Genomic DNA, 26,483 nt, shown 5'->3' on the forward strand with positions numbered 1-26,483 from the left:
TCTTTCACGACAAAAAGTCATGTTTTATTAAAAAGAATCACGAAAGCTATTAAACTATATTTTTTAATATTTATTTATTGCATATATATGAAAGAATCTGTCAAATCAGAATCTTTTAATAGACAAAGGTATTGGGAACTCCTTGCAAATATATTAAATAAAATATAGAAAAATAATAAACTTATTAACAACAACATTTGTCATGGCCTTAGGCCATCTGCACCAGTCTCTTCGAATTTTGGCTATCTAAAAACGCCACATCAACTTTTTCAAGAGTCACATCAGCAATTCTAAAAGCCACGTCAACAGCTTTCGCTCTCCAAAAACATGCACTCCATCAAACTCTCCGAATTTTTACTCTAAAAAAAAAATAATAATAAAAAATTAAAATTATTATTATTTTTTTTAACTTTTCCTAAACGGCTATATTTGTAACTGCTATATTTTTAACGGCTTTATTAATTTATGTTGCATTTTGTTTGTTTTTAAGATATTATGACATTTCGTGCACTAGAATTTTTATCATGTAATGGTTTTTTAAGATTAAAAATAATGAATTGGAATAAGAAAATAAGTATTAGAAAATTTTATGGGAATAAGTAGATAAATTTGTAATTTTAATTTTTTACAAAAAGTGTTAAAAAAATGTTTTATTTATTTATTTTTGGCCCAAATAAATAAGGATTACAAAATAAGGATTAAAAACAATGAATTGGAATAAGAAAATAAGGATTACAATTTAAAGCAAAAAATAATAATAATAATAAAAACAAATTTTAAGGAAAAAAACCAAAAAAACAAAAGCTTCTTGAAAAAAAAAAAAAAAAAAAAAAAAAACAAAAGCTTTTTGAATTTATTTTTGGCCCAAATAAATTTTTTTTAAGGATTACAAAATAATGAATTGGAATAAAAAAAATAAGGATTACAATTTAAAGCAAAATAAAAAAATAAAAAATAAAACAAATTTTAAGGAAAAAAAACAAAAAATCAAAAGCTTTTTGAATTTATTTTTGGCCCAAATTTTTTTTTTTTGATAAATAGTGCCTCAAAAATATATTTTTTATTTAATGAATTTTATTTTGATTTTTTTTTTTTCCCTAAAAGGAGCTAAAAATAACCTATTTTTAGCTTTTAAAAAAAAAAAAAAAATTTCTGCCAAACAGTGCCTTGCGCACTATGCAAGGATGGCCTAATGAGGCAAAACAATGGCAGCCCAAAACGGCGCCGTTTTGAAGCAACAAAAGACAAAAAAATTAATTCAGCGATCGCGGGCCGGCTCGCTGAATACAGCGAGCCGGCCCGCCATCGCTACTGGGCCCCATTTCTTTTAGCTAGCCCGCGGAAGGCCTACAGAGCAAAGGCTCGCTGGATTTGGGCTTTAAAGAGCCCGGTGCGGAAGCTCTTAGAAGAGAGTATTGGAATCGCGCCAAAAACTGATATATATAGGTTATGTATATATAATTTTTTTTTTTTTAGTATACCTTAAAAAAAAATATACCTTAAAAAAAAATAAAAAAGTAAAAAAATAAAAAAAGGTTCAACTTTTAAGTTGTCAAATTGAGTTGGTATACCATTACTGGTCCAAGTTTGATGTTGTGGTGGAGTTTTGTTCTCCAGAAGCTGCTGCTACAGCAGTTAGTGTTTGTCACTTGGTCTTCAAGTTGACCTAACAATCCATCCTTCCCTCCCCTGACAATGTGAATCTATAAAGGAAGTGTTGGTAGAAGAAGAAAGTGTTAGTTAGAAGATCGATCCCCTATAAGAAAAGGTAACCCACAAACCTCTTTCTTTTACTTGTTCTGATTGTCATCTATACACAAAGCTCGCATATATATATATATATAGAGAGAGAGAGAGAGAGAGAGAGAGAGAGAGGCGACCCTTTAATCTTCTCTCTCTAAAAGTATATAAAGTGGCGAAGCATCCCCATTTATGTTCTGCGTTTCATTTGAGGAATTGTAAGCATCCCCATTTTAGTTCTGCTTAGAATCTGAAGCCTTTTTTTTTTTTTTTTTTCATGTACTAATGTGACCAAAATAGTTAGGTTTTATGTTTATGTTGCCTATGAACAAAAAAATTGTAGTTTCTGAGTGGGGACTAACAACATTCATGTTGGTAGTGGTTTTCACATTTTTGTTTCTGCTTACTGATACTTTTTTGTCCTATTTTCTGCTTCTTTATTGTGCTCCCCTAGATTTCTGTACTTGTGGATTATACAGACTTTAAAATAAGTCACAGTTTTCTTTTTCTCAACTTTGCTTTGAATGCTGTATGTTTTTGTTTCAATCGATCAGTTGGAAGGCTTTGATTTTATCATGTGTGCATTTGTATTATTTTGTATTTGGGGATAGAGAGCGAGCCTTGGTGCAACGGTAAGGTTGCTCCATTGTGACCTGGAGGCAATTGGTTCGAAATAAGGAAATAGCCTAGGCGGTAATAAGGTTGCGTACAACTAACCCTCCCCTGTCCCCGCAATGGCGGGATTCTCATGCACTGGTTTTCCCTTTATCCTATTTGGGGATAGTGAACATCATTCTATTAGAACTTCTCTTGGCTTCACATTGTTTGTATATCATCAAACATCTGCTTCTGTTTCGAAGCCTTAGGCTTTTATCTGCTGAACTTTGGCTTAGTTGTCCCTCTTTTATTTTATTTTTTCCCTGATATTAAGAGTTGTTTTCCTAAACTTTTACATTCTATTCTTAAAGTAAATCCAATGCAGTTCTTCATTTATGCTTCCAAAATAAAGATTTGTAAATAATTTGTCATATAATTGTGATTTGTGAAATAGAATCAACAATGTGGTGCAAATAGGAATAACATTGGGTTTCTTAACAGAAAGGTCAAACCATACTCGGGAAGGTCATGACTGATGATACAACCACCCTGAGTTATTGGTTAAACTGGAGGTTCCTTTTCTGTGCAATATGGATCTTAGCAGACATGGTAGCAGCATCAATTTTAATATGGAAATATGAAGGTTTCAACAAATCAAGAAATGGAAGAAGAGATAATCAGCGAGAAACCGCAGGGTCTTTGTACGAGGATGAAGCTTGGAAGACATGTTGGAAAACAATCCATCCTGCTTGGTTGCTTGCTTATAGAATAACTGCTTTCAGTGTGCTTTTAGCATCACTCATCGCTAATGTTGTTGTTGATGGAGGCGGCATATTTTATTATTATACTCAGTAAGTCATCTATTGTATTAATTTTTCATCTTTATTCTCATAATGGCTCCAATGTAACGTGGACTTAGTGAGGTTTGAACAATTAGTTTTATTTTTGGTTTGAGAAGCCCAAATTTGGCAATTTGTTAGGAGTTGTTTTTTATATAAATGATTTCTTTTGGCTATGCATTCTATATATCAACGTAGTTTATTTGTTAAGCATACCTTTTGTTTCCTAAGATGTTTCTTGTCATAGTCTCCACAATTATTTGTTATTGTCTCCACAAACATTGAACCTTCCCTTAGAAAATTTTGACTAATTTGAAAATAATTTTTGAATAAGTAGACTTCTTTCTGAGTCTTGCTTAAATTGTTTTTTCTTAATTCATGACTGTTCTGCATTCTATAAGTAGTTAGAAAGCATCTGTTTTACTTTCAACTAAACCTATAATGTGGAGGGTTTGAAAACCTTCCTTAAGATGAAGAACATGACACGAAAAATGGTTGATCATAGAAAAATAAGGATCAAATGTTGCCCACTTTTCTGACTTTTTCTTTTGGGTGCTGAACAGGTGGACGTTTGCATTGGTGACAATATATTTTGGGGTATTTAATACATCCCTACACCCTCCTGCATAGATTTTTCTGTGTGTATGTGTTTATTTGGTTAAATATGTTAGACATGGAAATGTAATGAACCTTTTAAATTTTCAACTTCTTGGAACCTAAAAAAGATGGGCCTATATTGTAATTGTATATGTTGTTCAGATAATTAGAATAAAATTTTCCTCCGAAATAAAGTGAATGAAAATCTAAGTGTCATTGATTCAATTGTTCAAAATTTCTTTTAATTTTAAATTTTGAGTTAATGTCAATTTTTGACTTGGGAATGTTCATTTTTATGCAAGTACGGTGCTTATGTTCTCAATTGCACTTTGTAGCTTGGATCTTCATTATCCATTTATGGATGTTGCCAAAATTGCAATGAAGTTGGTGGTGATAGGGTTGATCAATTGGGTTTAGATGCAGACCGAGGCACTTTCTTGGCTCCCACTTTTGGGGAAAATGAAAATATGCCCATCATCTCCAAAAGCTTAAATACCAATGAAGAACCTCATGTTCGTAAACCTGCCAGCATATGGGGCTACGCCTTTCAAACTACTTTCCAGGTAAGTTCTCTCCATCAATTCTGTTTCTTCCTTGAACTAATTTGCAAAACTTGTAAATTTACAAAATTGTATCCAGGAGTTCCATTCAGCTGTCATCTGCTGATTCTTTAGATTACATTTAGAATGCAACTGTATCATTTCCTGGTGTTTGGTCCATTGTCTTGGAGAAATAAGTTATTCAATAATATAATATCCAATTCCGTATATAATTTCATGGCTCAACCCTATGACCCACACAGTTGAACTGCTAGCCTATCTAGCTGTCCCTTTGTGGATCTATAAATGGTTTGGGTTTGAAACATTGAGTAAGAACTTTATTATCATTTTTTTCACTAAATAAAACTTTGTTATCTTTCTCACTATTGAAGATATGATAGTTAGGGAGGAGGTAATCTTAAAATTACCGTGCCACCATTTGTGTTAAAATATAACAGTTTGAATTGTTTGAACATATGCTTTTACGATTTTACCTCCAAATAGAAGTGGAAACAACAGTTAGTCTTGGCATAACATTATAGAGTCAATAGACGATGGACGTCAATGGGCCAAAGGCTTTATAAATTTACCAGCATAAGAAAAAACTATATTTTCTTTATCTTCTTCCTTGTAGAAAGGGGAAGGGGATAGCAGGGGCTAAAATAAGCCTGAAATTTTGAAGACCCTAAATTTTGGACAATAATTAATTGTCTCTGGAGAAAATTTCAAAGTTCCTTTTCCTATAAAAATATCTTGAAAATGTTGAATAGTGCGTCTATCAAATACACAATGTGTTGTCTATTATTATGTAGTATGTGCTAGAGATGGCTACATTTCTTATGCATCTAATGTTTTGTTTCTCTTCATGTTAGAAACTTCTTACCTTAATGGTCATTTTTAAATGATCCAGGCTGGAGTGTCTTCTTTTAATCAATGACTAGCAGGGATAGGATTATCAGTCTTAAGCTAGTTCTTAACTTGGCTAGCTTTTGATCAGGATTTACGAAAACCAAGCATTCATGGTTACTGGTGGACCAGAAATGTCTTGGAGCCCTCTATTTGAGAAGAATTAAGGGTAAACAGTTATTATCTTGGTGGAAGTGTTTGTAGAACACTAAAATGCATGTGATATGTGAGTCATAGGCTTAACATTTACCAGTTTGGTTAACTATTTAAGCTGTCCTTTCTAGTACTACTGACGCCCATTGCTTACTATTCCTGATTGATATTTGTCTTTGATTGTTAACGGAAAAATCTTGATTTGTTTGAGCTAATTTTTAAAATTCTTTTTATATTTTATTTTCTAGATACTAGGCTAATAATAGTCTCTGAAATTTATTTTGTCATTAAAAAGTGAATTTGTACTAATCTTTTCTGCAAGTCTTAATTAGTTTGTGTCACCCATTCCTCCATTATTACCAATAAGTAACCAAAGGCCTTGTGGCCCAGTGGTATCTCTTCTACCTCCCAAAGTAGATGGTGAGGGTTCGAGTCTCCAAAGGAGCGTAGTAGGTGTGTGAGTGGTGTGTGTGAGTTTCTTGCCCATGAAAAAAATATATATATTACCAATAAGTAGTTATGAAAAAGTGAAGGTAGTATAGCAGTTTTAGCTTACAACATTTCCTCTACTCACTTCAATTGTAAAGATGAGAGAAGTGGAAGGGGGATGGAGAGAGTGTTGTGTGGTGAGGAGTATGCACTGTTGCGACTTACCTAGATAGATTTGATGTGAGGGTTAAGATGCTTTTGATGCGGTTTTTTTTTTTTTTTCTTTTTTCTTTTCCTAAGTGGAGGAAAATTTTATAGATAAAGAAATGTGGTACAATTACAACAATGAGGGCATACCCTCACATGGAAAAGCCCATAAACAGAAGGGAGAACAGAAAAAGCAAGGGCATACCCTTGCTGCACAGAAATTCAACTAAAACTAACCTATCCAATGACATCTTGGAGGCATACCCCCAAGACATCCAAGATGTCCCACACAATACATTTGGTTAGCAAGGCAGGCACTCTAGGAGCAGATCAATGGATTCTTCCATTTCTTTCAGACCAGATGTAATAAAGTGTGGCTGTAAACACCATGTAAAACAATTTGCGTCTCTGGTTCTTGACTGTAAATTGCTGAGCAATAGCATGAGCCAATCCCAAAATAGAATCAAATCTCTGCACTTTCCAGTTCAGAACATCAGCAATGCAGCACCACACTTCTCCAGATTAGTTACAACCCCCAAACAAGTGATCAACATCCTCCACATGAAGTTCACACAATACACACCTAGAAGCCAAAGAAATGCCTCTCCTCTGAAGATTGGAGTATGTCATAATTGAGTCCTGTAGGATCAAAGCAGTATAGACAGACCATCTAGGTCTGCCACCATTCCAACACAGCAAAAACCAGAATACCTTAGGCCTTACCACCCTACATGCTTCCCATGCAGCTTTAAAAGTGATCTGTTTATCCAGCCATAACATCTTATCTTCACCACCCTGAATTTTGAAAGCATAGAGGAATTGTTTCACTTTCAGAGGAACTGACCTGAATTTTCTATCATCCCACTGTCTATTCACAATGAACTCATTCAGACAAACCTGCTTGTCAGAACTCAAATATCTAAGTGTTGTTGGATTAGATGTGGTTTATTCCTGCTAGGTGAAATTTGTGCATTGCATGTGAGAGATTAGCTACAAAAAACACTACCTTATAGTTTTCATTTTTGATAATTAGTCTGGCTAATTGAGAATCTATTCTTCGAAGACCAGTTGTTTTAGTTAGTATAGTTGGAATAAGGAATTGTGACATTTATAAGAAATTTATAAGGTGTTAAAATTTTAATATATAAATGATTAAAAAGATAAAAATTCATATTTGACAAAAAATAATAATAATGGTTGAGCCACACTGTTAATAAATAATCTGTGAAGTGCTCGTATTGAAATGGGAACACCGGTCAACTTATAAAGCTATCTAATTAGTGGACAATGAGCAGTTTTTTGGGGAGACTACTTATTCATTTCAATTAGGAAAGTGCTATGATGAGGGTGCTCTCACTTGAGCTTGCATCCTCATCCATTGGATCAAGTGTCAGGTGATGATGTGATGTCACACACTCAATCCAATGGATGAGTGCGAAAGCTCATCACAAGTTTTCCCTCGTCATAACATTGCTCTTTCATTTTTTAGGACTGTAATCATGAATATTGTTACTAACAAATTCTCATAGTTTTTTACTTTTATGTACTAATTTTAACAATTAAGTTGATTAGAATTACAAATAAATTTTTTTTTTTTGATAAGTAAAAATGATTAGAATTACAAATATAAAGTTAACTTCAAAAAATTTCTATTGTGTTCACATTGTCAATCAAATAAGTTTAGGTAAAAAAAAAAAATATATTCAAATAGGTTTGTTTAGCTTTCACCATTGTCATTGCTATGGTAAAACTCAATGAAGAAAAATAGTTATTAAAAGCTTAGTAAACGTGAAATGTCCTAAAAGAGAAAAAAAAAATGCCAAAAGACCCTTCAGAAATATTATTTAGTCAAAAGAAGTTGCACCAATATTCTTAGATGAGAGAAAACCTGACGACAAAGATATCTTAAATGCCCATTCATTTATAACAATCTTATACCAAGAGCTACTGAGCCACCGTTAACATCAACATCTCTGCAACCACCATTACGAATTTCAACCTTAACATAAAACAAAGTCATTATTATCCTCATGGCCAACAACTTACAGACCATATATCACCCCCATCACAGGCCAAGGGGGGAGAGAGAGAGATCATCCTCGTCTATGGTTCACACTTTCACCTTGTACACCCTACAACGCTGTTCTAGTGTCACTTGCCCGTATCTCAGCTTTAGTAACAAATCTAGGTCCTAGGACTCTAGGAGTACTGTCAAATTAGCATTTCTTAAACAGGAGCCAACAATTATCTCAGAGTTGGGCTTTTAGACTTCAGGATTTCATAGTTTGGGTGGTTTTTATGACCAAGGATTACTTATATGGAATTTTTAGACTGAAGAATATTTTGGAGTTTTTAATGTTTTTCAGAAAAAGTAATATATCATTTGGAGTCCAAACAGGCTTGAAAGGAATGGAACTTTTTAAGCGTGCAAAAGCCAATCGTAATGTGATGCAATATCCGATTAAAAAACCTAATTTGGCATGAAATGTGCATTTATAAGAATAGTTATGAGTTCATTATAAATGAAGAATTTTAAGTGCAATTTCGTTAACAGAAGTCTACAAAACTAAAGATACATAAAACATATTTCAGAGTTGGACATAAAATTGTAGACGTCATTAGAAGTGGTCCAATTCTTTCATTTTCATTATTGAATTTTGTAGACTAACTATCAAGAGTGAACAATAAGAAGTTTCCTTTTCAGTGACATTTGCGTATATATTCAGGGTACGATATAAAAGGTTCTCCATTTTAGCTAATAAAAAATTAATTGCAATAATGAATTACAAGAAAATCACTCCCAAGCAAAATGTCAGAAATCAACAACCCATAATATGTTTACCTAATAATTATCTATTAATATTGCTTCTCATAAAAAAATATTTGTTAATATATTTTTTTCGTAAAAGAAAAATTGGTAAAATTGTTGTTAAACGCCTTAAATCTGATATTATACCAAACAATGGCATGGTATCATTTACACTATTATAATTAGCTTGAATTGAAAATTAGATTGTATTTAAACCAAAAAAAAAGTTATCAATCCAATGGAGAAAAAAGCACTCAAACTTGTCAAATTCAATACCAATCTTAATGGGATAATAATGTATTATTGTAAATTTACTTGTGCAAGGATAACATAGCAGATGTATGGCGTTTAAGTATTGTTGTCCTTTTCTTTTCTTCTGTTCAATTATCAACCCTTTTATAAGTGGTATAAATATTTCAGAAGTATCTTGTTGAGATTTCTTTTTTATTTCTTTTCTTCTCCTTCTGTGAAAAGATGTGTGCAGGTGCCGTGACGATCACTGATTGCGTCTTTTGGTTCGTGATCTATCCATTTCTCACTGACACAGATTACAAATTGGATGCTGTAAGTTTGAACCCTCTAGTTCTTTTTGTTTATTTTCTTTTGTGGAATCATATTTGTGAGTAAACGAATTCTGTAAACTTATTAGTGGCATATTTGCTTACTTCAATGCCGTGTACTACTTATATATAAGGAGCCTCTCACTTTAATACACATTTATAAATGTAAACCGAAAAGGCCTGAGCCATGAAGTTGATTCGACTTGAAAGAAAATTGGAAATCATTGTCAAGGTTGAACAATTACAATTAGCACTGAAGTAAACTATTGGATTTGAATTATTCAATTACTTTGCACGATCAAAAACAGGAAGCACTTGAAGATGCCTCAATATATGAAGAATTTTCCGTGACGTGTGACAATAATAAGTCTTGTTTCTTTCAGCAACTCAAGTTGAAACCATTTCTCTTTTCATGCCATTTGTGATATTTCTTTTTCTGAATAGTAAAAAGCAGAAATTCAGCTAAATGATCCTTTTTCAATATGATCAAGATTTATGGAGAACATTTTTGGCAATTATTGGCCAAGTTCGGTGCGTTAACTATGACTCCCTGTCTTGAATTGCAGTATCATAAGTTCATGGCAATTAATTGACCTCTATTACAATGTAGTAAGTTAGAAAACGCTGAACTGTTATATTAGCACTGACTGCTGATTGTGGCGAAGGTAGAAAATATAGAACATAGACGCAAGTATTCATGCATGCATTCATTATTCATATTCCATACTAACATTCATGCACATAAAATTTATGCAACAAAGACCTACACTGATATGCATCTGCTTATTATTTTATTTTATTTTATTTGTGGATCGAATTGAGAAAATGTTCTATAATTGCAGCTGCAGGTGATTATGCACTCATTCAACGCTATCTTCCTCCTTGGTGATGTGATTTTGAATTGCTTGGTATGTTACAGTCTCATAATGTTTTCAAAACAAATTTATTTTGATATTTTATCCATGCCAACCAAAGTTTTCTTCTCCCAGCGGTTCCCTTTCTTCCGAATTGCGTATTTTGTTTTATGGACCACTATATACGTCATTTTCCAATGGATCCTCCATGCTTTTGTTTCAATGTGGTATGTTGGATTCCTATTATTTTACTTGGTTTTTTTGTTCATTTTTTAAGCCATTGGCAAATTTGAGTTTCAATTCATGATAATAATTTCCTTCGGTGCAGGTGGCCATATCCATTTCTTGACTTGTCATCCTCCTATGCTCCCTTATGGTATGTACTTATAATTCCTTTTGTTATTGTTGCTATTCACCACCTCCTCAGAGTGAATATATTTCCGACTTTCAACATAAACAAACAAGAAACTATTAGCAAAAAGTTTCTACCTTAATAAAATCCAAAAAATGATAGTTCTAGAATTTCAAAAGAGGACAATGCACGAAATGCATGTTCCTTAAAGGCTGAAATGCCGAAAATGGACAAGAATTTTGTGAGGGAGGTATTTTACTTTTGCATTTATCAAATGAACTAATGGAGGGATTTCTGGTACTACAACAGATCAAGATTGAATATTACTATCACAACCTCTGTAATTATCGCTAACCCGTATTGAATCATGTGGCTTCACACCATTTTAACCCAAAACACACACACACGCACAAACACACACTCACACACACATCATGGTCTGGCTGACAACTTCTTGCAATAGCAACAAATTAAACATAGAATTCTACCCAATAGCATTCATTGTAACTTAATAGCTTAATCCTTTTCTGTTGACATAAAAAATTTATAGGTACTTGGCAGTTGGATTGATGCATCTCCCATGCTACGGTTTTTTCGCTCTGATAGTAAGGTTGAAGCAACTTTGGTTTTCGAGATCATTCCCGGAGGCCTATCAGAGCCTGAGGGGAGAAAGTTAGTTGCCTCAGCACCAGAGACAAGTTAAGCATTGCACCGGTGCCAACTCCTCTCCTTGCGTTGATCTCACCTACAATAATTCAGGCTTCTTTTCTTGGAGGGGGTTCCAAATGTAGTCCATATCTGTAAAAAAACTGGGTAGTTATCTGGTAGAGATATATTTTTACTTTCCCAAAAAAGGGGTATATTTTTTCTTCTCTTGATATTATTTCTGAGAGAAGTAGAGAACTGTTGATGCTTTTGATAATGAACTTTCGTTGAGGGAATGATAAAGTATACAATTTGTTGCATGATGATGCATGTTTGATCCCCAGGATGATGGACTATACATTGGTGTTCTTCCTTGCAATGCAATTTTGTATGTAGAAAATCATTTTAACAGAAGAGATAACGCAAATAATAACATATATATATATACACACACAAACACACACACACACACATGCATATATATATATATATAGAGAGAGAGAGAGAGAGAGAGAGAGAGAGAGAACAACTGATAAAAATGGTAGAAAAGTTGGCAGAGAACAAGGAGATGATGAATCAAGCAAATACTGAAGGCAAGCAAAGAAAGTGGAGATTGCAGAAGCTGCAAACATTGTTTTCGTATTTCCTCCTTTTTTTGTGAGGTGGTGCAAAATTTTCATTTTTGGCCAAGCCAGGCAGGGCTCAATTGGCAGAAAATGATTTGTTGACAAAAGAAAATCTATCAATTTAGCTGCATTGAATGATAATTCATGAATGCTAAATAAGAATTATACGTTTATGGCAATTAGTCACCGGTAAAACGGATTTATCCAAATCAAATTAAACTCATGTCAAATATCAGGTGACCATGAACAACCAGAACGAATTTAGCATTTGCAATGCATCCTAACAAAAATTACAAGGCTAATATGCATCGTAAAAGAAGGATCTCTGCACTACCACCTCCCCCTCTTTTCCCTCTTTCCTTTTCACAATCAAATTGTTCTTTCCCTTGGATTACTTAAGCAATCAAGGAAAAAGAATTCTCTATTAAGTACAATCACATATTCCGGATATCTAATAGAATATCAGGTTTAAGGTTTCACACGTTCCCTGATGAACTGCTCCAACTGAGATATCTCACCAGTCAAACCGGAAGCTTCAGCAACAATCACATTGTTGTGGCATTGAGAGAACGCAAAGGCTTCTCCAGCTACCCCAAGTGTATACTCATTAGCAATGTCTGCATCTGATATAGCAGTTCTTGATGCCCGGAGCTTGTCACTGTAATTGTTTAAAAAAACCAATATATTAGTATGGTTTCGCTTCAAAGTAAGATCTGTAAAAAACATTACAAGTGATTGCATAACGTAACAAAGTAAGATCACCTGATATCAAAAGTCTCAAATATAAGCAAAAAGTTTTAAAATCACCCAAAATATCCAATACAGATCACTACATCCGTTAAGTCAGTAATAAGTTGCTGTGAATAAAGGTTATGCAATGGACTAGGTTCTCTCTGTCTTTTTTGTTTTCCCTCCTCCTAATTTAGATTTCTTTGTCATTACAAGCACGAGGTAATTAGACAGCCCTAGTAGCCAGACAATCCCTTCCAACCCCTTAAGAGAGACAAGCACAGAATTAGTTATATTAAAATTGAACATTTGGTGACCAAAGTGTCTTACATTTCCTTTTCCAGTTGTTTTCTGATGAACTCCTTGGTATGTGCAGTCACCTTATCCACTTTGTTGCAGAGGATGAGTAGAGGAATTTTCTTCTTAACAACAGTTGCCCTGGTCAAAATCTCATAGAGGTACCTTTTGCAAATAAAAGGTCAGATGTTAAAAATCATAAAAATAACATAAAGCTATACATGTGCATGATATGAGCATCCATAAACAACATATTGCTGTAATGTAGTTACTCTGAAGCTGAACGACAGTTTGGCAAGAATTCCAGAGCATCCACTACGAAAACTATGCCAGCTGCTTGAGGCAAGAATTCATCTAGTTTGGGTCGAAGACGAGAATGGCCAGGAACATCAACAATGTGAACAGGCTTTATTTTTCCCTTCTGTAAAAGGTGCAAAAAGAGGATTCAATTCAATCAAACCTGTAGTTAAACATTCTACAGAGACAAGAAGATGGGGCGAAAACAAACTGCAATTGGTGATATTTTAATAGGCATTATAACAGAGGCTAACAGGATTTATGGCACTTTCTCATTTTATGAAAGCGAAATGGCATCATTTTCTGAAAATTGAGATTTCTATGATATACATTTAAGCATGCCTGTCCATGTGTATGTTTCAACATACCAAAGTGAAATATAGTACCTTAGTCATTTCAGAATGTAGCACAAAAGTGCCTTCATTTGGTTCCATTGACGTCACAGTACCCTGATGAGAAGATCCATCCTGAAGCTGGCAAACAATCAGATTAACAGCAGAGCATAATGAGGATCCATATGATTAGCATACACATAACCATCAGTCAACTTAAAAGAATAATAGAAAAATACATGAACAGGTTACGTATTGACTTAGATCATCAAGTATAATGCCTTTCACCTCCTGAAAATTTAACTACATTTAACTGGATGGCAAAAAGTTCTTTAATAATAATTTGAAATTATGTTAACAAATTAATTTCTAACTATTTTCTCCACACACACACACGAACAACAAGGAAATGAAGAGAGAATAAAGGAATATATGTAACAACTAATATGATAATACATCTCCAAACTATTACTGTAGTCCGACTACGGGCATCCATGGTGCGGCTTCTTCAGATTGTGTGATTTAAGCTCAACCTGGCATAGTTTCCCTTAAAGTCTTAGATAAGTGGGTTCAACCAATACATTAACTTGTCATTATTCTACTTACACAGTGCACAACTCTCCTCTACGAATTATAAAACATATCATTGACTTAGATATCAAAGTGTATGAAATCAGACCATTCAACCATTGAGAATGCTTACTTGATAGAAAAGAACAGTTTTCCCACTTCCACTAAGCCCGGTCAGTACAATGGTGTTGGAATATGGGCGCTTGAACAAACGAACTGCAAAATAAAGCAAAGGGAGAAAATTTAGTTATTGGATACCAAACTTTGAACCTTCCACTGAAACAAAATAATAAACAATGACGTAGAACATGAAGTCTTCTACTCCAGACTATGTAATCAACAAAACAAAGAATTGAAGGAGATTATTCATTAAAGAATAAAACCCACGAGCTTTTACCATTATACTAGGAAACAAGCTATTATTCAGTCAAAACCACTTTTCAAAGCTGATTTTTCAACCTAATTATTCTTTTTCTCACAAGTTGGCAATGAAAGGCATATGATTCATTTCTTGACATTAAGTGCGCATTATCTAATCTTAGGAGCCAAACTTCCCAAATGTGCATCCTAAAATTCAAGTGCATAACCCAGTTTCATCTACACGAGTACTGGGAGGGGAAGGGTCGGAAGACTTGAGACGAAACTAAACTTTGACATTATTTGCACAAAGAAGGCTTCTTTGAAACTTGACATTGCGTACTCTAGCTTATCAGCACAAGCTTATCCCAATTGCACCAAGTAATGATCCCCCCATTTGCATCAAGGCTTATAAATTCAATTTCTATCCTAAACTTGGTGGGTTATGAGAGGTCAAACAACAGCTAGTGTATTGCAGAAGCTACAAAATAGGTATGGAATATCAGCGGATTATATAAACGAATCAAACGTATTCATCCCATGTTAACATAACTGAAACAAAAGATAATATAAACAATGTGATAATACTTCTGATATACATAATTTTGTGCTATCTGGTCATTCATATGCTAAGTTGATAACTATACCCTGGTGACAGAGCTCATGTATTTTGTATACAACCAAATACACATATAAGTTAAAAGGTTAAAAAATACCTAACTTACTTTTTATTATAAGAAATTATAATTCTTTAGGGGTCTCTGGTTTGAGTTTTTGTAGGCGATTGTGTGCAATTGGAGTTGCAACCATCAGATAATCCAAAGTGGCTAGCGGGTAAGTTGATTTTTAGTCATAGAAAACAAAAAAAAAAAAAAAATTTGTGGAGCAATGAGAAAATAAAACAAACACTACAATTTAAGACTTACACAGTAAGAAAAGCAAAGTCGTCAATAAGACAGCTCCAATTGCGGCATAGAGTTGAATTGGGGGTATCTGATGAATGAATTCTTCCCCTTGCTGCAACCATTGATTTAGCTTATTCTTCCATTGCTCAACTGCATCCGCATCCATCTCTTTTTAACTATCAATGAATCGATGAAGGACCGTTAATATCTTCGATCAGACTGCAAAACTCAGCATCAAATTTGGCATATGAAATGAATATACATCCACAGGTACATATACATAAAGCACGCAAATATATATATATATATATATATATATATCAGTAAGTCGATTGAATTTCATGAATCAGATAGAAATTGCAAAAAGAACGCCGAATCGAGAGGTTACCTGATCGGAAAACTGCGAATATATGGGCGAAATCTTGTATACTGGCGAGGTTAACCAAACCCTATAAGTTAGAAGACGAGGGTTGTTCAGTGAAGTGAAAACTGAAAACCATCAGACCGTTTTTAATTGGACAAAAAAACTTGGGTTGATCCGACCCAACTTATCCATGCTATAATAAGATCAGAACCATGCTACTTAGGCCCAAGTCCGGTTGAAAACTTGGGCCTATAAATCATTCTCAACTTGTTTGAGAGATTTTTTCTAGTCAATTTGGTTTAGAGAGACTATCTTGTTCAAAGACAAGTATTTAAAATTTTGAATTATTATTATTATTATTATTATTATTATATTTGAGTAAATTATACACCAGTAAGAAACCTCCATATTAGTTTTAAAAGGGTCACGGTGAATGTATTTACGTGGATGAGAGATAACATTATTATAATGAGTGAAGTTATAATAATAATGTCATCTCTCATTTACATATATTCCATCCGTTCCACTTTACAATTAAAGTGGAATGGAGGGAGTAGTAAAATAATCCGTCGATAGGTTCAAACAACTTTTGGATATTATATTATTTTTCTTTTTAAAAGTTCCTAATGGCGGTATAATCTAAACTAAATTCATTATCTCATGTCTATGTTGTACACCAAAGTTAAAAACTCGAACCCTCATGAAAAATTCCAAATTATACATTTCACGAGTATAAGATATCATATGATGCCAATGAAATCGGGGTGGTTCCATTGGACAGAAGTATCTCGATTTGTCGAGTGTTAGTCTATAAGTTTCTAATAAAATAGAAAAAATATTTAAAATTTAGGAGTAAATAATTCAATTATAAATTATCATACAATTTTTAAAATTAAATAAAATTAACATATTTAATTACGTAAAAGTTTGTGAATGGATTAAACACACGGTAACTAATAATTTCTCAATAAAATACATATATGTATATAAAAGGAGAGAAAAAGAAATATGGTTTTAGTGTAATTTTTTTGCATTACTAACATTTGAAAAAAGGCCAATTCCTTATTTAATTTTATTTTTTCATCTTCAATCCTTAATTATTATTTTTTCATTGTTTTTATTTTAATCTTTTTTCAACTTTTGAAGTAAAAGAAGGATTGGTTTCAAATGTTTGATTTCCAATTTAAATTAAAACTTTGAAAGTGATGAAAACTATTTAAATAGTTTTTTTTTATATAAAATATTATTTTTGGGAAAAAAAACATTCCGGAATAATAACGTATTTTTTGTGTGATTTTTTAAACAAATAACATTTTTCAGAAAAAATAGCAAACGCACTTTCAAAATTTTAATGAAATTTATTGTATGGACTAATGAGTAAAGTAAATGTCCGTTTTAAAAATACAACTAGAAAAATAGTAAACAAAAACAATATGTTTCTTCTTCTATTATTCTTTTCTTAATCCCACTCTTTTATAACATTTAAAATTTTAAAGTCAATTCTAATAATTTCATCCCTTATTAATTTCGGTCGCTCTCTTCTACCTATATAGTTGTAAATTTTCGTTATATATATATATATATATGTTCATACTACTTAAGTCAATTCTTAAATTTGTTGCGTCATCAATATCACTTTGAAAAAATGGTTGCAGTGAATATCACTTTGAAAAAATGGTTGTGCTGTCACTACCTGTGCTTATATGCTAATTGAGTCAACTTGTAGCATGGTTTAAATACAAATAATATATATATATATATATATATAGTCACCAAAATACAAATAATATTAAACCATTGAATTATGCCATCCATTTGAGACTGTAATTAAAAGTCAACTTGGAAATGTGTTGGTAGTGGAGTCAAGATTCAAAATAATACACCCAGCAGCCTCGAAACATAAGACTTACTTAAAATATACCCCCACACATTTCACCACCAAGTTTTTTTATATGTTGAACACTCCACCATCCACATGTGGACCGTCACACCCTTTTCTTGACACGTGAACATCACTATAGTTTTCCTTTTAATATGGGTATATAATATATGTATATGTATATGTATATATATATATATAAATATATTTATATTGTGTGGTTTTGTGTGTCTATATAAAGTGTTTCGTCATATGATTCGACACGTGATTCTTTTTTAAATTTGATACGTAATTTATATTAATCAGTTTATACTGACTTTCTCTAAGTTCATTATACTGATACCGTAATCGTGACCCATATTATAAACCAACATGTGTGTGCGCGCGCGCGGGGCAAAAGATCTACCAACCAACCATCTGGGTTTAGACTTCAGAGTGGTGGAGTGGTATATATGTATTTTGTGATACTCTCTGTGTTTTGAGTGGTGGAGTGTTATATAAATATATGTATTGACTGACCAGTGGGATAGTTACAAGTTATGAGTGACCAATGTCCTGCCAAAGCTTGTGTTATATTCCGGTTAGGTTGAATTTTAACGATGTGAGAAACGTATTAATTGCAAAACTAAGTCGGTTACACACACATTACACACAGTAGCAGCAGAAGCAGTACAGTATTTATTTATTTATTTATTTATTTTTTCAGGCAGCAGTACAGTATTGACTATGGTCATCAATTATATTATTTTGACTGGCATACGTAATAATTTATCATATTAGTACAACTCAAAACAGCCATTTCAATTATTTTCAGCTGACGGACTTAAAGTTATGTTTGGTGTTCTTTCAAACTTTATACTCAACTACTGTGAGGGGATTTTTATTCAGCGTCGAATTCGGATTACGAGAATTAGACGGCAGAGTGTTCTTTTACTTAGGCCTCGTCTAACATGTATTTTGTTTATGTTATTTTTAAAGTATTACAGTGTCAATTTTGATAACAAAAATATGATTAATATGTCTTGTTTTATTTTACACGGTACTAAAATACTTCATAAATAATAATATAAAACTAAAATTCCAAAAAGTCATTCTTTTTTTTGTTTTTGACTTTTGACAACTTTTCATAGTCCAAAATCATAACAGTAGGGCAACACGGTCCCAAACATTTCATAACAAAATATCGTTCCCAAACGTGTTTACGATGATATTAAATTAAAAATAAGACATGAAGTATAATTTTTGAGAAGTTAAGAAAGATGGCTTTGTGTCGGTCTTATTAGCACTTTTATTCATTTTTTTTATCAGGATCTTCAATTTTGTACTTTTAAATTTTTAACTATTTAAAAATAGATATTTTTTTAGCTAAATTTTTTGAAAAAAATTAGTTTTTCGAGTGTAATTAGACCATAACTCAAATGTAATTTAATCATACATTATTTTAGGATTGCCCATTTTTAATTAAATTAAAAGATCAACAAGTTAAGAGTTTAAACTTTAGTAGGCGCGTGTGTGAGTGGCAACTAAAAAAAAAATAAATTAAAAGGGGTTTACCAAACAAGGTGTGCAACTTAAATTCCAAGATTTGGATCCTAGCAGAGAGAAAACTGCAAGTTGGGTCCTCCATTGGTAGGTGAGTCACATGTGTCCATATGTTCACATCTTCCCGCTAAATATATATAAATAAATATAATATATTATTATTATACGTATGGAATATGAACTCTAAAAATAAACAAAATAAATAAGAAAAACCAGAAAATTTCAATTATAAATAGACCCGGCTAAGTCGAAAACATTTCAGTGTCAGTTATATCTCTTCTCTCTCTCTCAATTTCTCTAAAGCATCGTTTGCCTCTACATCAACGGTAATTTAATTTCGTCTTTCATTTTCCTCTGTAATTTCAAGCTTTGATCTCCACATATCTCTACTTTTTTCATCCATTTCCAGTAGTTCTGTGTTGATGCGATTCAGTGTAGATATTGCTTCAATTCTTGAGTTTAATGATGCAATATTATGCTTTTATTGAATTTAATTTCCAGTTTTTTTTCTAATTTTTTGAAGTTTTCTTTGACGCTTGTGATCTGGGATTGTAGATCTGAGATCAATTTTCAATTCCTTAATATTGTGGTTTTGTGAAAACAGGTAAAGAAGGAATGGCACGCAAGAAGATCCGAGAGTATGATTCCAAGAGGTTGTTGAAGGAGCACTTCAAGAGGCTCTGCGGTACCGAATTGGGTATTAAATCGGCACAAGTATGTGTATTTTTAACTCTAATTTTGGGCATATTGAGATTGTTAATAATAAGCTTCTTAATTTAGGTATAATGTGTGATTATGCTAAAAATGGGTCTCCATTTTATTATTCAGAAATACTTATAGTCTAAATTCTAATGGGCATTAACCCAAATTGTATGATCTCTCCTTTCCAAAGGGAGGTTCCGAGTTTGAGCTCTGCTAGGAGCAATATTGTGTGTGTGTGTTTGCTTGGAAAAAAAAAAAAAAAAAAAAACTTATACCTACAACTACAACAGAGCTTCCTCTCACACCTAACTAGGGTCGGCTACATAAAAATCCCATTTCTTAAGACTCGTGTTCATAAATTGACTAAAGGATTTTAAATCAGGTGCCTAACATAACCATTCTTCTTTTAGAAGACTCACTATGTTAAATCTATGCATAATGATTTGAAATGTTTGTCATGTAGTTTAGTATCATCAGGAACTGACTCTCCAAAATTCTAAGTTGATGCCTAAATATTAACATGGTTTTATTTTTTATTTTTCCAAGTATATACCATCGGTGAATGTGATAGTTTTGATTCATGTTAATTGGTCCACTTATTTCATTGTATGGGAGTTGAGAAATTTCTAGCAATATCATTCTTTGAATATTGTAAATTGGATTTTAAGTCGCTTGAAACTTACATTGTTTTATAGAGATTTGATCAAATATGCAACAGAAGTTACATTGTTTATATAGAGTTGGTAAATTATGTAACAATGAACCTGGTGATAATAATTTGTTCTTGCAAAAGATTTTGTGATTGGCAATGAAGTACGGGTATGGACACGGAACACAAGTATGACACGATACAAACGCAACAATACAACAAATTTTAATATATATATATATATGGATGTGGTAGGGATCCGACAATAAAATAATAATATAATATATTACTATGCATCCAAAAATTTGATTTTTACTCCAATGTAATCACTAATTTGGAGGTTAGACCTGGATGTGTATGTTATTTATTTATTTATTTTTTACTTTTCTACAGCTTTATAAACCCATAATAAGTTATAAAATGGCATTGGAACCCTTTTCTGAAAAAATAACTGTAAAACTACCTCGCCATGTCTTAATCGCGTCAATGTGTCCCTGTCATGTCAATGCCGTGTCTAGCCAGAAAATAATAATAATAATCAAACTCCATGACACTCTTAGCCGAGTCAGACAAGTATCAACCGTGTCCTCGTGTTCAACTTTTGCACGACACCTCTAGAGGGGTATCCTTGCATCTTAGGTGATCAGTAAGAAATCAGCAAAATGTGGAGCATTGAACTTGAAAGGTTTTGGTTTTTTGGACCATCCTTTTGAATCACTTTAACTAGCAAGATGACCTGTGATGAATGAAACATGAAATAGATGACCATTGAGAATTAACCTATTACTTTGTTACATAGGTCTGTCAAATTTTGTGCTTGACCTCCAAAATATATTTTTCTAATGTTTCATAGCCTGGAGTAGAAGCAGTTTGGAAATGTGAACACTGATTGAAGCTTGAATTTTTTATTTATTTTATTTTCAATCATTCATATTTGTTGTATAAATTATGCAAAATGGTTTGAATGGATTTTTTATACAATATAAGCAGGGCTGTAAGATTTAGCTTACCGAACTTAACGATGCGTTTATTTCCTTAATGTGGCATAGATTACAGAATCAACTGATGTCAATGAGCTAGTAGAAAAGGAACCATGGCTTTCATCAGGGAAACTTGTTGTGAAACCCGATATGTTGTTTGGAAAGCGTGGGAAGAGTGGTCTAGTTGCATTAAATCTGGATTTGGCTCAAGTTGATACTTTTGTGAAAGAGCGACTTGGGAAAGAGGTAACTTAAATTTTCATTATGTTGCTCATTTTAATAATTCAGCAGGTTCCAATATAATCCTTTTATGACGTGATTTTTCAATTGTGTTGCTCACATTCATCTTCTTTGTTCAATAGGTAGAGATGGGGGGATGCAAAGGACCTATAACAACATTCATTGTCGAACCCTTTATCCCACACAATGAAGAATTTTACCTTAACATTGTTTCAGATCGACTTGGATGTAGCATAAGCTTTTCTGAATGTGGAGGAATCGATATCGAAGAGAACTGGGACAAGGTACTTTTGACCATGAAATTCGCTGTTTAACTCTACAAAATAATAAAACTCTTTTGAAATCTAAAACAATTTTTTTTCTTTTTCTTTTTCCTTCCGCTATTGTAGTATGTTGTTTTGTAGATCTAAAAAAGTAATGGAAGATTTTTCTTCTATGTCCAGGTTAAAACTATATTTGTCCCAACAGGGGTATCGTTTACATCAGAGACATGCGCTCCACTTGTTGCAACTCTTCCCTTGGAGGTAATTTCTGTGCAACAATATTTCAGTGGGCTATTCTCCTGCTTCTATTTATTCCTTGCTGCAAAATTTCAAAGTCAAAAGGTCCTGGAACACTAAGTTTTTTTGCCAAGAAAAAAAAATCATACGTTCAGTCATACTGTCTCTTTCTGTTGAATTTTGTTTTCATAGTTACAAATACCTACCTTTACCTTTTCTATCAATATTATACAAAAAATGAAACAATTTATTCCAACTGCTGTTAAATCCCTCTTCACATAAGGTTATGTGTAATGCCCTCTGGGTAGCAATTAAGACACAACTTGGTGTAGATACCTGTAATACCGGTTTTAGATCTTCTGACACTGTTGCTCTATTATTCAGATCAAAGGTGTACTTGAGGACTTCATTACAGTGATCTTTACTCTATTTTTAGGTATGTTGAGGATCTTTAACAGATATATATCTATTTTTTACATTTCAAGTTGTTAAGGCAACCTTAAATCCTGTTGTAATTTACATTACCTTTTTTGGAAATTTGTTTCTTATGTTAGATCTGGACTTCACTTTCCTTGAGATGAATCCTTTCACATTGGTCGAGGGAAAGCCTTATCCTTTGGATATGAGAGGAGAACTTGATGACACTGCTGCTTTCAAGAACTTCAAGAAGTATATTAATTTTCAGTGATTAGCACATTTACTTTGTTTTTTCATTATCAATAATATTATTATGGAACTCAAACAATTCAATTTAATCATTCTATTACTGTCTCCTCTTACAATAGTTTTCTATTGCAGGTGGGGCAATATTGAATTTCCAATGCCATTCGGAAGAGTTATGAGTCCTACTGAAAGCTTTATACATGGTCTAGATGAAAAGGTATAAATAGATGAATTAAGTGTTCGATATTTGTTTTTTTTTTTTTTTTTAAACTAATAAATCCTGGATTTAAGAAAAACATAAGCTATTAGAGTTGATTTTTTCTCGAATCTCTGAAAAAAATTTCCAACTCTGTCTGAACTCTCATGTTTTTACCCAAAAGCAAACCTTAGAGTTGTGGCTTGCTTCTTGAAACCCAAAAGTTCATGCTTTTAAAAGTTTGCATTTTTAGTTTTTCATTTTTTTTTTTCCTCTGTGAAGCAAGGTGGGTAAAAGATTATAAATGACATGCTGTTCAATGAATTTCTTTACCCACAAGGATCTTATTAAATTTCCGAGTTTGTTATTTGTTTGCAGACAAGTGCTTCTTTGAAGTTCACAGTTCTGAACCCCAAGGGCCGAATTTGGACTATGGTGGCTGGAGGAGGTGCTAGTGTCATCTATGCAGATACGGTGTGGTTCTTATCCTATGCAGTTGCAGTTTTTATGGACTTAAAACTCTCTTTCTCTCTGTCACACACACCCCATCATCGTTGTCCTTCTCTTAAATGCTAACTAATTTTGCCTGATCAGGTTGGAGATCTTGGCTATGCTTCTGAGCTTGGGAACTATGCTGAATACAGTGGAGCTCCCAATGAAGAGGAGGTGTTGCAGTATGCCAGAGTTGTAATTGATGTAAGAACTCTTCCTCTACGCTCCTAATTTAATGTTACAGGTCCACTTTGCAGATGAAGAATTGTTTTTATTTATCAACCATACTAGCAAAACTAATTCTACGTTCCCTTCAATAAACCTAACATATGCTTTTATCAGGCTATGAAATTCTGCTTATAGTTCTACAACTAATTTCATGAATTCTCTACAGTGTGCAACTGCTGAGCCTGATGGCCATACTAGAGCCCTTGTAATCGGTGGTGGAATCGCCAACTTCACTGATGTTGCCGCTACATTTAACGGCATAATTAGAGCCTTGAAGGAGAAGGTAAGCTTACATCTATCGAGACCATGCTTATTCTCAACATCATCCTCTTGCTACAAGCACGATTGCTGAATCTGTCGTTTTTGTAAACAGGAATCAAAGCTTAAGGCCGCAAGAATGCACATTTATGTAAGAAGAGGAGGTCCAAATTACCAAAGGGGTCTAGCGAAAATGAGGACACTTGGGGAGGAAATCGGCATCCCTATTGAGGTACCAATACATACATGCAACACAATGGTTTTAATTGTAGATTTGGAAGGTGGTCTGAATTTTTTTTGCTTTGTTTGTATGTTCTGTTGCAGGTTTATGGACCCGAGGCGACAATGACTGGTATATGCAAACAGGCAATTGAGTGCATCACTGCAGCTGCATAAGTCTGTCAACTCTTGTTGTAATTCTCCCTTCATAGCTAGTTTGTGTTCAAATTTAAGTTTTACTTGTGATATTGTACCCGAAAATGTGTCGGTGAGTACAATTGTATCTGTGACTTTAATATAATTGTGACCAATAATAATGTTCCCTATAAATTAAATAGTTTGTGTTCAATTTTATGCTTGCTGCTTGCATTGTTTTCATGAGCTCAACCTTATTGGAAATGGACCTTTCTTTGGATTTAATTTCTTCAGAAATTAGGCTTTATCTCAGTACTATCAAAGCTTAGACTTATACCGAATCTAAGGCTATCCGTCGTTTCAAATCACCACCTAAAGTAGAGAAGATTGTGCGCTAAAAGTACATGCCAATAAATATTAATGCCAATCAATCGAATATTGATTAATACGTAATTGATCGAACATTACTTGAAAATGGCTCAAACGAAATGTTTCTGGAAATTGTTGCTCTCATTGGATCATTTGTATCTATATGCATTAGGATCCCGATTCATGGAATCAACCTACACATAATGCTTAATGTGTGAACAATTGTGAATTGCGAAGGAACAAAACAGAAGAGATTCAGATACCACAATGTGAATGTTAAGAGGGAAAAAAATGAGGTTTAGATATATTGTGGAGGGTTAGAGTAACAAAATATCCAAACCTGAAATTTAAGTTTATAAAGATTCTCATGGAAGCTTGCTGCATGCCTCATCTCAATAGGGATAATGAACAACTGAACACTTCCTTCTAAATGATCGCCGATCAAATGCTCCGTGCGTTCTCGATCTCTTTTCACTATGTGTCACTTAGATTTTGTCCCCCTTCCCGCGTTGTATGATTTGGATTGTGATATGGTAGTCGGGTTAGCCCAGCTACATAAGCCCAGCTCTTAGGCTCCTACAGGCTTGCATCTATAAATTTTGTCCAGGACTAGGACTTGGCTTGGGCTTTTAGTGCACTAAAATATGGGCAGGTTGAGGTTGGGTCAGTGATCCATTTACAACAACAAAGCTATTCTTTTTTTTTTTTTTCCTCCCCAAAATCTTCAGTGAGGAATGAATTTGGGTTTTATAGTTTGATGGGGAAAAGAAAAACTAAACTTATGGAATTGGAGTTCATAGGATTGAATCTACAGAGTACGCTTCACAATGCCATAAATTATTACCATCTCACAACAACATTAGTAATTAATAAACATAAAAATCAAGCTAAAAATTCCAAGCTTGAAATATTGGTGAACAGCTCAACTCAATTACAACTCTATTCGATATGATTTTGTTTAAGGGCTGTCTTAGACCTGATCAAGTCATTAGTCATTTGATTTGAAGCACAAAGCATTTTGGTGCATCATTAACTTTTGATTCATTTTTCTTCTTAAGAAATAATTTTATAATATACGTATTATAATCATTACGGGCCCTGTCAAATATTATTATTATTATTATTATTATTATTGATAATTCTTATCAAATATTACTATTCCAACAACTACATTCATTAATTAATATATTGTTATCATAAGTCAAAATAATCCACCTCTCTAAAGTCTTAATTTCTAATACCTTAAGAAATGGAAATTTAACAACTTAGGTTACCCATCCACTACTAATTTGAAATTTACTTTGAAACCTAGTTTGTTTGTAACATTTTGGTAGGTTGGTTGTTGACTTCCCAAAGTCTTCCCAATAAGGACAGTGAAAGAGGAGAGAGACCTTCGATATTTTATTTTAAATTTTCATAGTAAGTGGCTTAGGAGAGGGGCATTACTGAAGTGGTCTCATATTAGTCAGATCCGACAAGGAAAAGTATCTCTTATAATATATATATTTTTTATTTAAAAATTTAAATTGTTAGTATTACATACCTATTCATTTTACTCTTTTCACCTTATAACGCTTAATTGATAAAGTACTCAGCTTTCTGAAGGTTTAGTTGGTAGAGTGTCCAACTCCTCAAATAAACATGTTTATGTTGGAGTTTTCCTTTTCCTAATTTATCAGGATTAATAAAAAAATAAATAAAAAGTGGCTAAGGAGGAGACCAATTTA

The 26,483-nt window shown here is 33.1% G+C and overlaps 3 protein-coding genes across 7 annotated transcripts; 2 read left to right on the top strand and 1 right to left on the bottom strand.

The window, feature by feature from the left end:
* The first annotated feature begins 1,568 nt into the window (after nucleotides 1-1,568).
* On the top strand, nucleotides 1,569-11,547 carry LOC132303090 (uncharacterized). 2 transcript variants are annotated; one of them, XM_059800174.1, is made up of 9 exons: nucleotides 1,569-1,768; nucleotides 2,839-3,188; nucleotides 3,740-3,773; nucleotides 4,109-4,336; nucleotides 9,291-9,380; nucleotides 10,219-10,284; nucleotides 10,366-10,457; nucleotides 10,559-10,606; nucleotides 11,133-11,547. In XM_059800174.1, the coding sequence occupies exons 2-9, from the start codon at nucleotides 2,866-2,868 to the stop codon at nucleotides 11,257-11,259; spliced, it is 1,008 nt and encodes a 335-aa protein (XP_059656157.1). In that variant the 5' UTR covers nucleotides 1,569-1,768; nucleotides 2,839-2,865; the 3' UTR covers nucleotides 11,260-11,547. The 2 variants fall into 2 exon arrangements, with proteins under 2 accessions (XP_059656157.1, XP_059656158.1); XM_059800175.1 differs by lacking the exon at nucleotides 1,569-1,768 and adding an exon at nucleotides 1,792-1,958.
* Nucleotides 11,548-12,022: 475 nt separating this feature from the next.
* LOC132303091 (uncharacterized) lies at nucleotides 12,023-15,846 on the bottom strand. 4 transcript variants are annotated; one of them, XM_059800177.1, is made up of 7 exons: nucleotides 15,729-15,846; nucleotides 15,362-15,516; nucleotides 14,212-14,294; nucleotides 13,563-13,649; nucleotides 13,152-13,300; nucleotides 12,913-13,044; nucleotides 12,023-12,511 (listed from the first exon to the last, which is right to left on the bottom strand). In XM_059800177.1, the coding sequence occupies exons 2-7, from the start codon at nucleotides 15,504-15,506 to the stop codon at nucleotides 12,322-12,324; spliced, it is 786 nt and encodes a 261-aa protein (XP_059656160.1). In that variant the 5' UTR covers nucleotides 15,507-15,516; nucleotides 15,729-15,846; the 3' UTR covers nucleotides 12,023-12,321. The 4 variants fall into 4 exon arrangements, with proteins under 4 accessions (XP_059656160.1, XP_059656161.1, XP_059656162.1 ...); XM_059800178.1 differs by having other exon boundaries at nucleotides 15,362-15,548; nucleotides 15,729-15,837; XM_059800179.1 differs by having other exon boundaries at nucleotides 13,563-13,643; nucleotides 15,362-15,559; nucleotides 15,729-15,837.
* Nucleotides 15,847-19,319: 3,473 nt separating this feature from the next.
* LOC132303092 (ATP-citrate synthase alpha chain protein 2) lies at nucleotides 19,320-24,606 on the top strand. Its single transcript, XM_059800181.1, has 13 exons — nucleotides 19,320-19,451; nucleotides 19,730-19,839; nucleotides 21,526-21,702; nucleotides 21,819-21,980; nucleotides 22,140-22,220; nucleotides 22,581-22,632; nucleotides 22,751-22,865; nucleotides 22,995-23,076; nucleotides 23,434-23,529; nucleotides 23,650-23,751; nucleotides 23,942-24,058; nucleotides 24,149-24,265; nucleotides 24,358-24,606. Exons 2-13 carry the CDS (start codon nucleotides 19,741-19,743, stop codon nucleotides 24,427-24,429), a joined length of 1,272 nt encoding a protein of 423 aa, XP_059656164.1. The 5' UTR covers nucleotides 19,320-19,451; nucleotides 19,730-19,740; the 3' UTR covers nucleotides 24,430-24,606.
* Nucleotides 24,607-26,483: the final 1,877 nt, after the last annotated feature.

Source organism: Cornus florida, unplaced genomic scaffold (assembly GCF_030987335.1).
Source record: "Cornus florida cultivar Cherokee Brave unplaced genomic scaffold, ASM3098733v1 CherokeeBrave_3.0.0_Hap2_Chr04, whole genome shotgun sequence".
NCBI lineage: Eukaryota > Viridiplantae > Streptophyta > Magnoliopsida > Cornales > Cornaceae > Cornus > Cornus florida.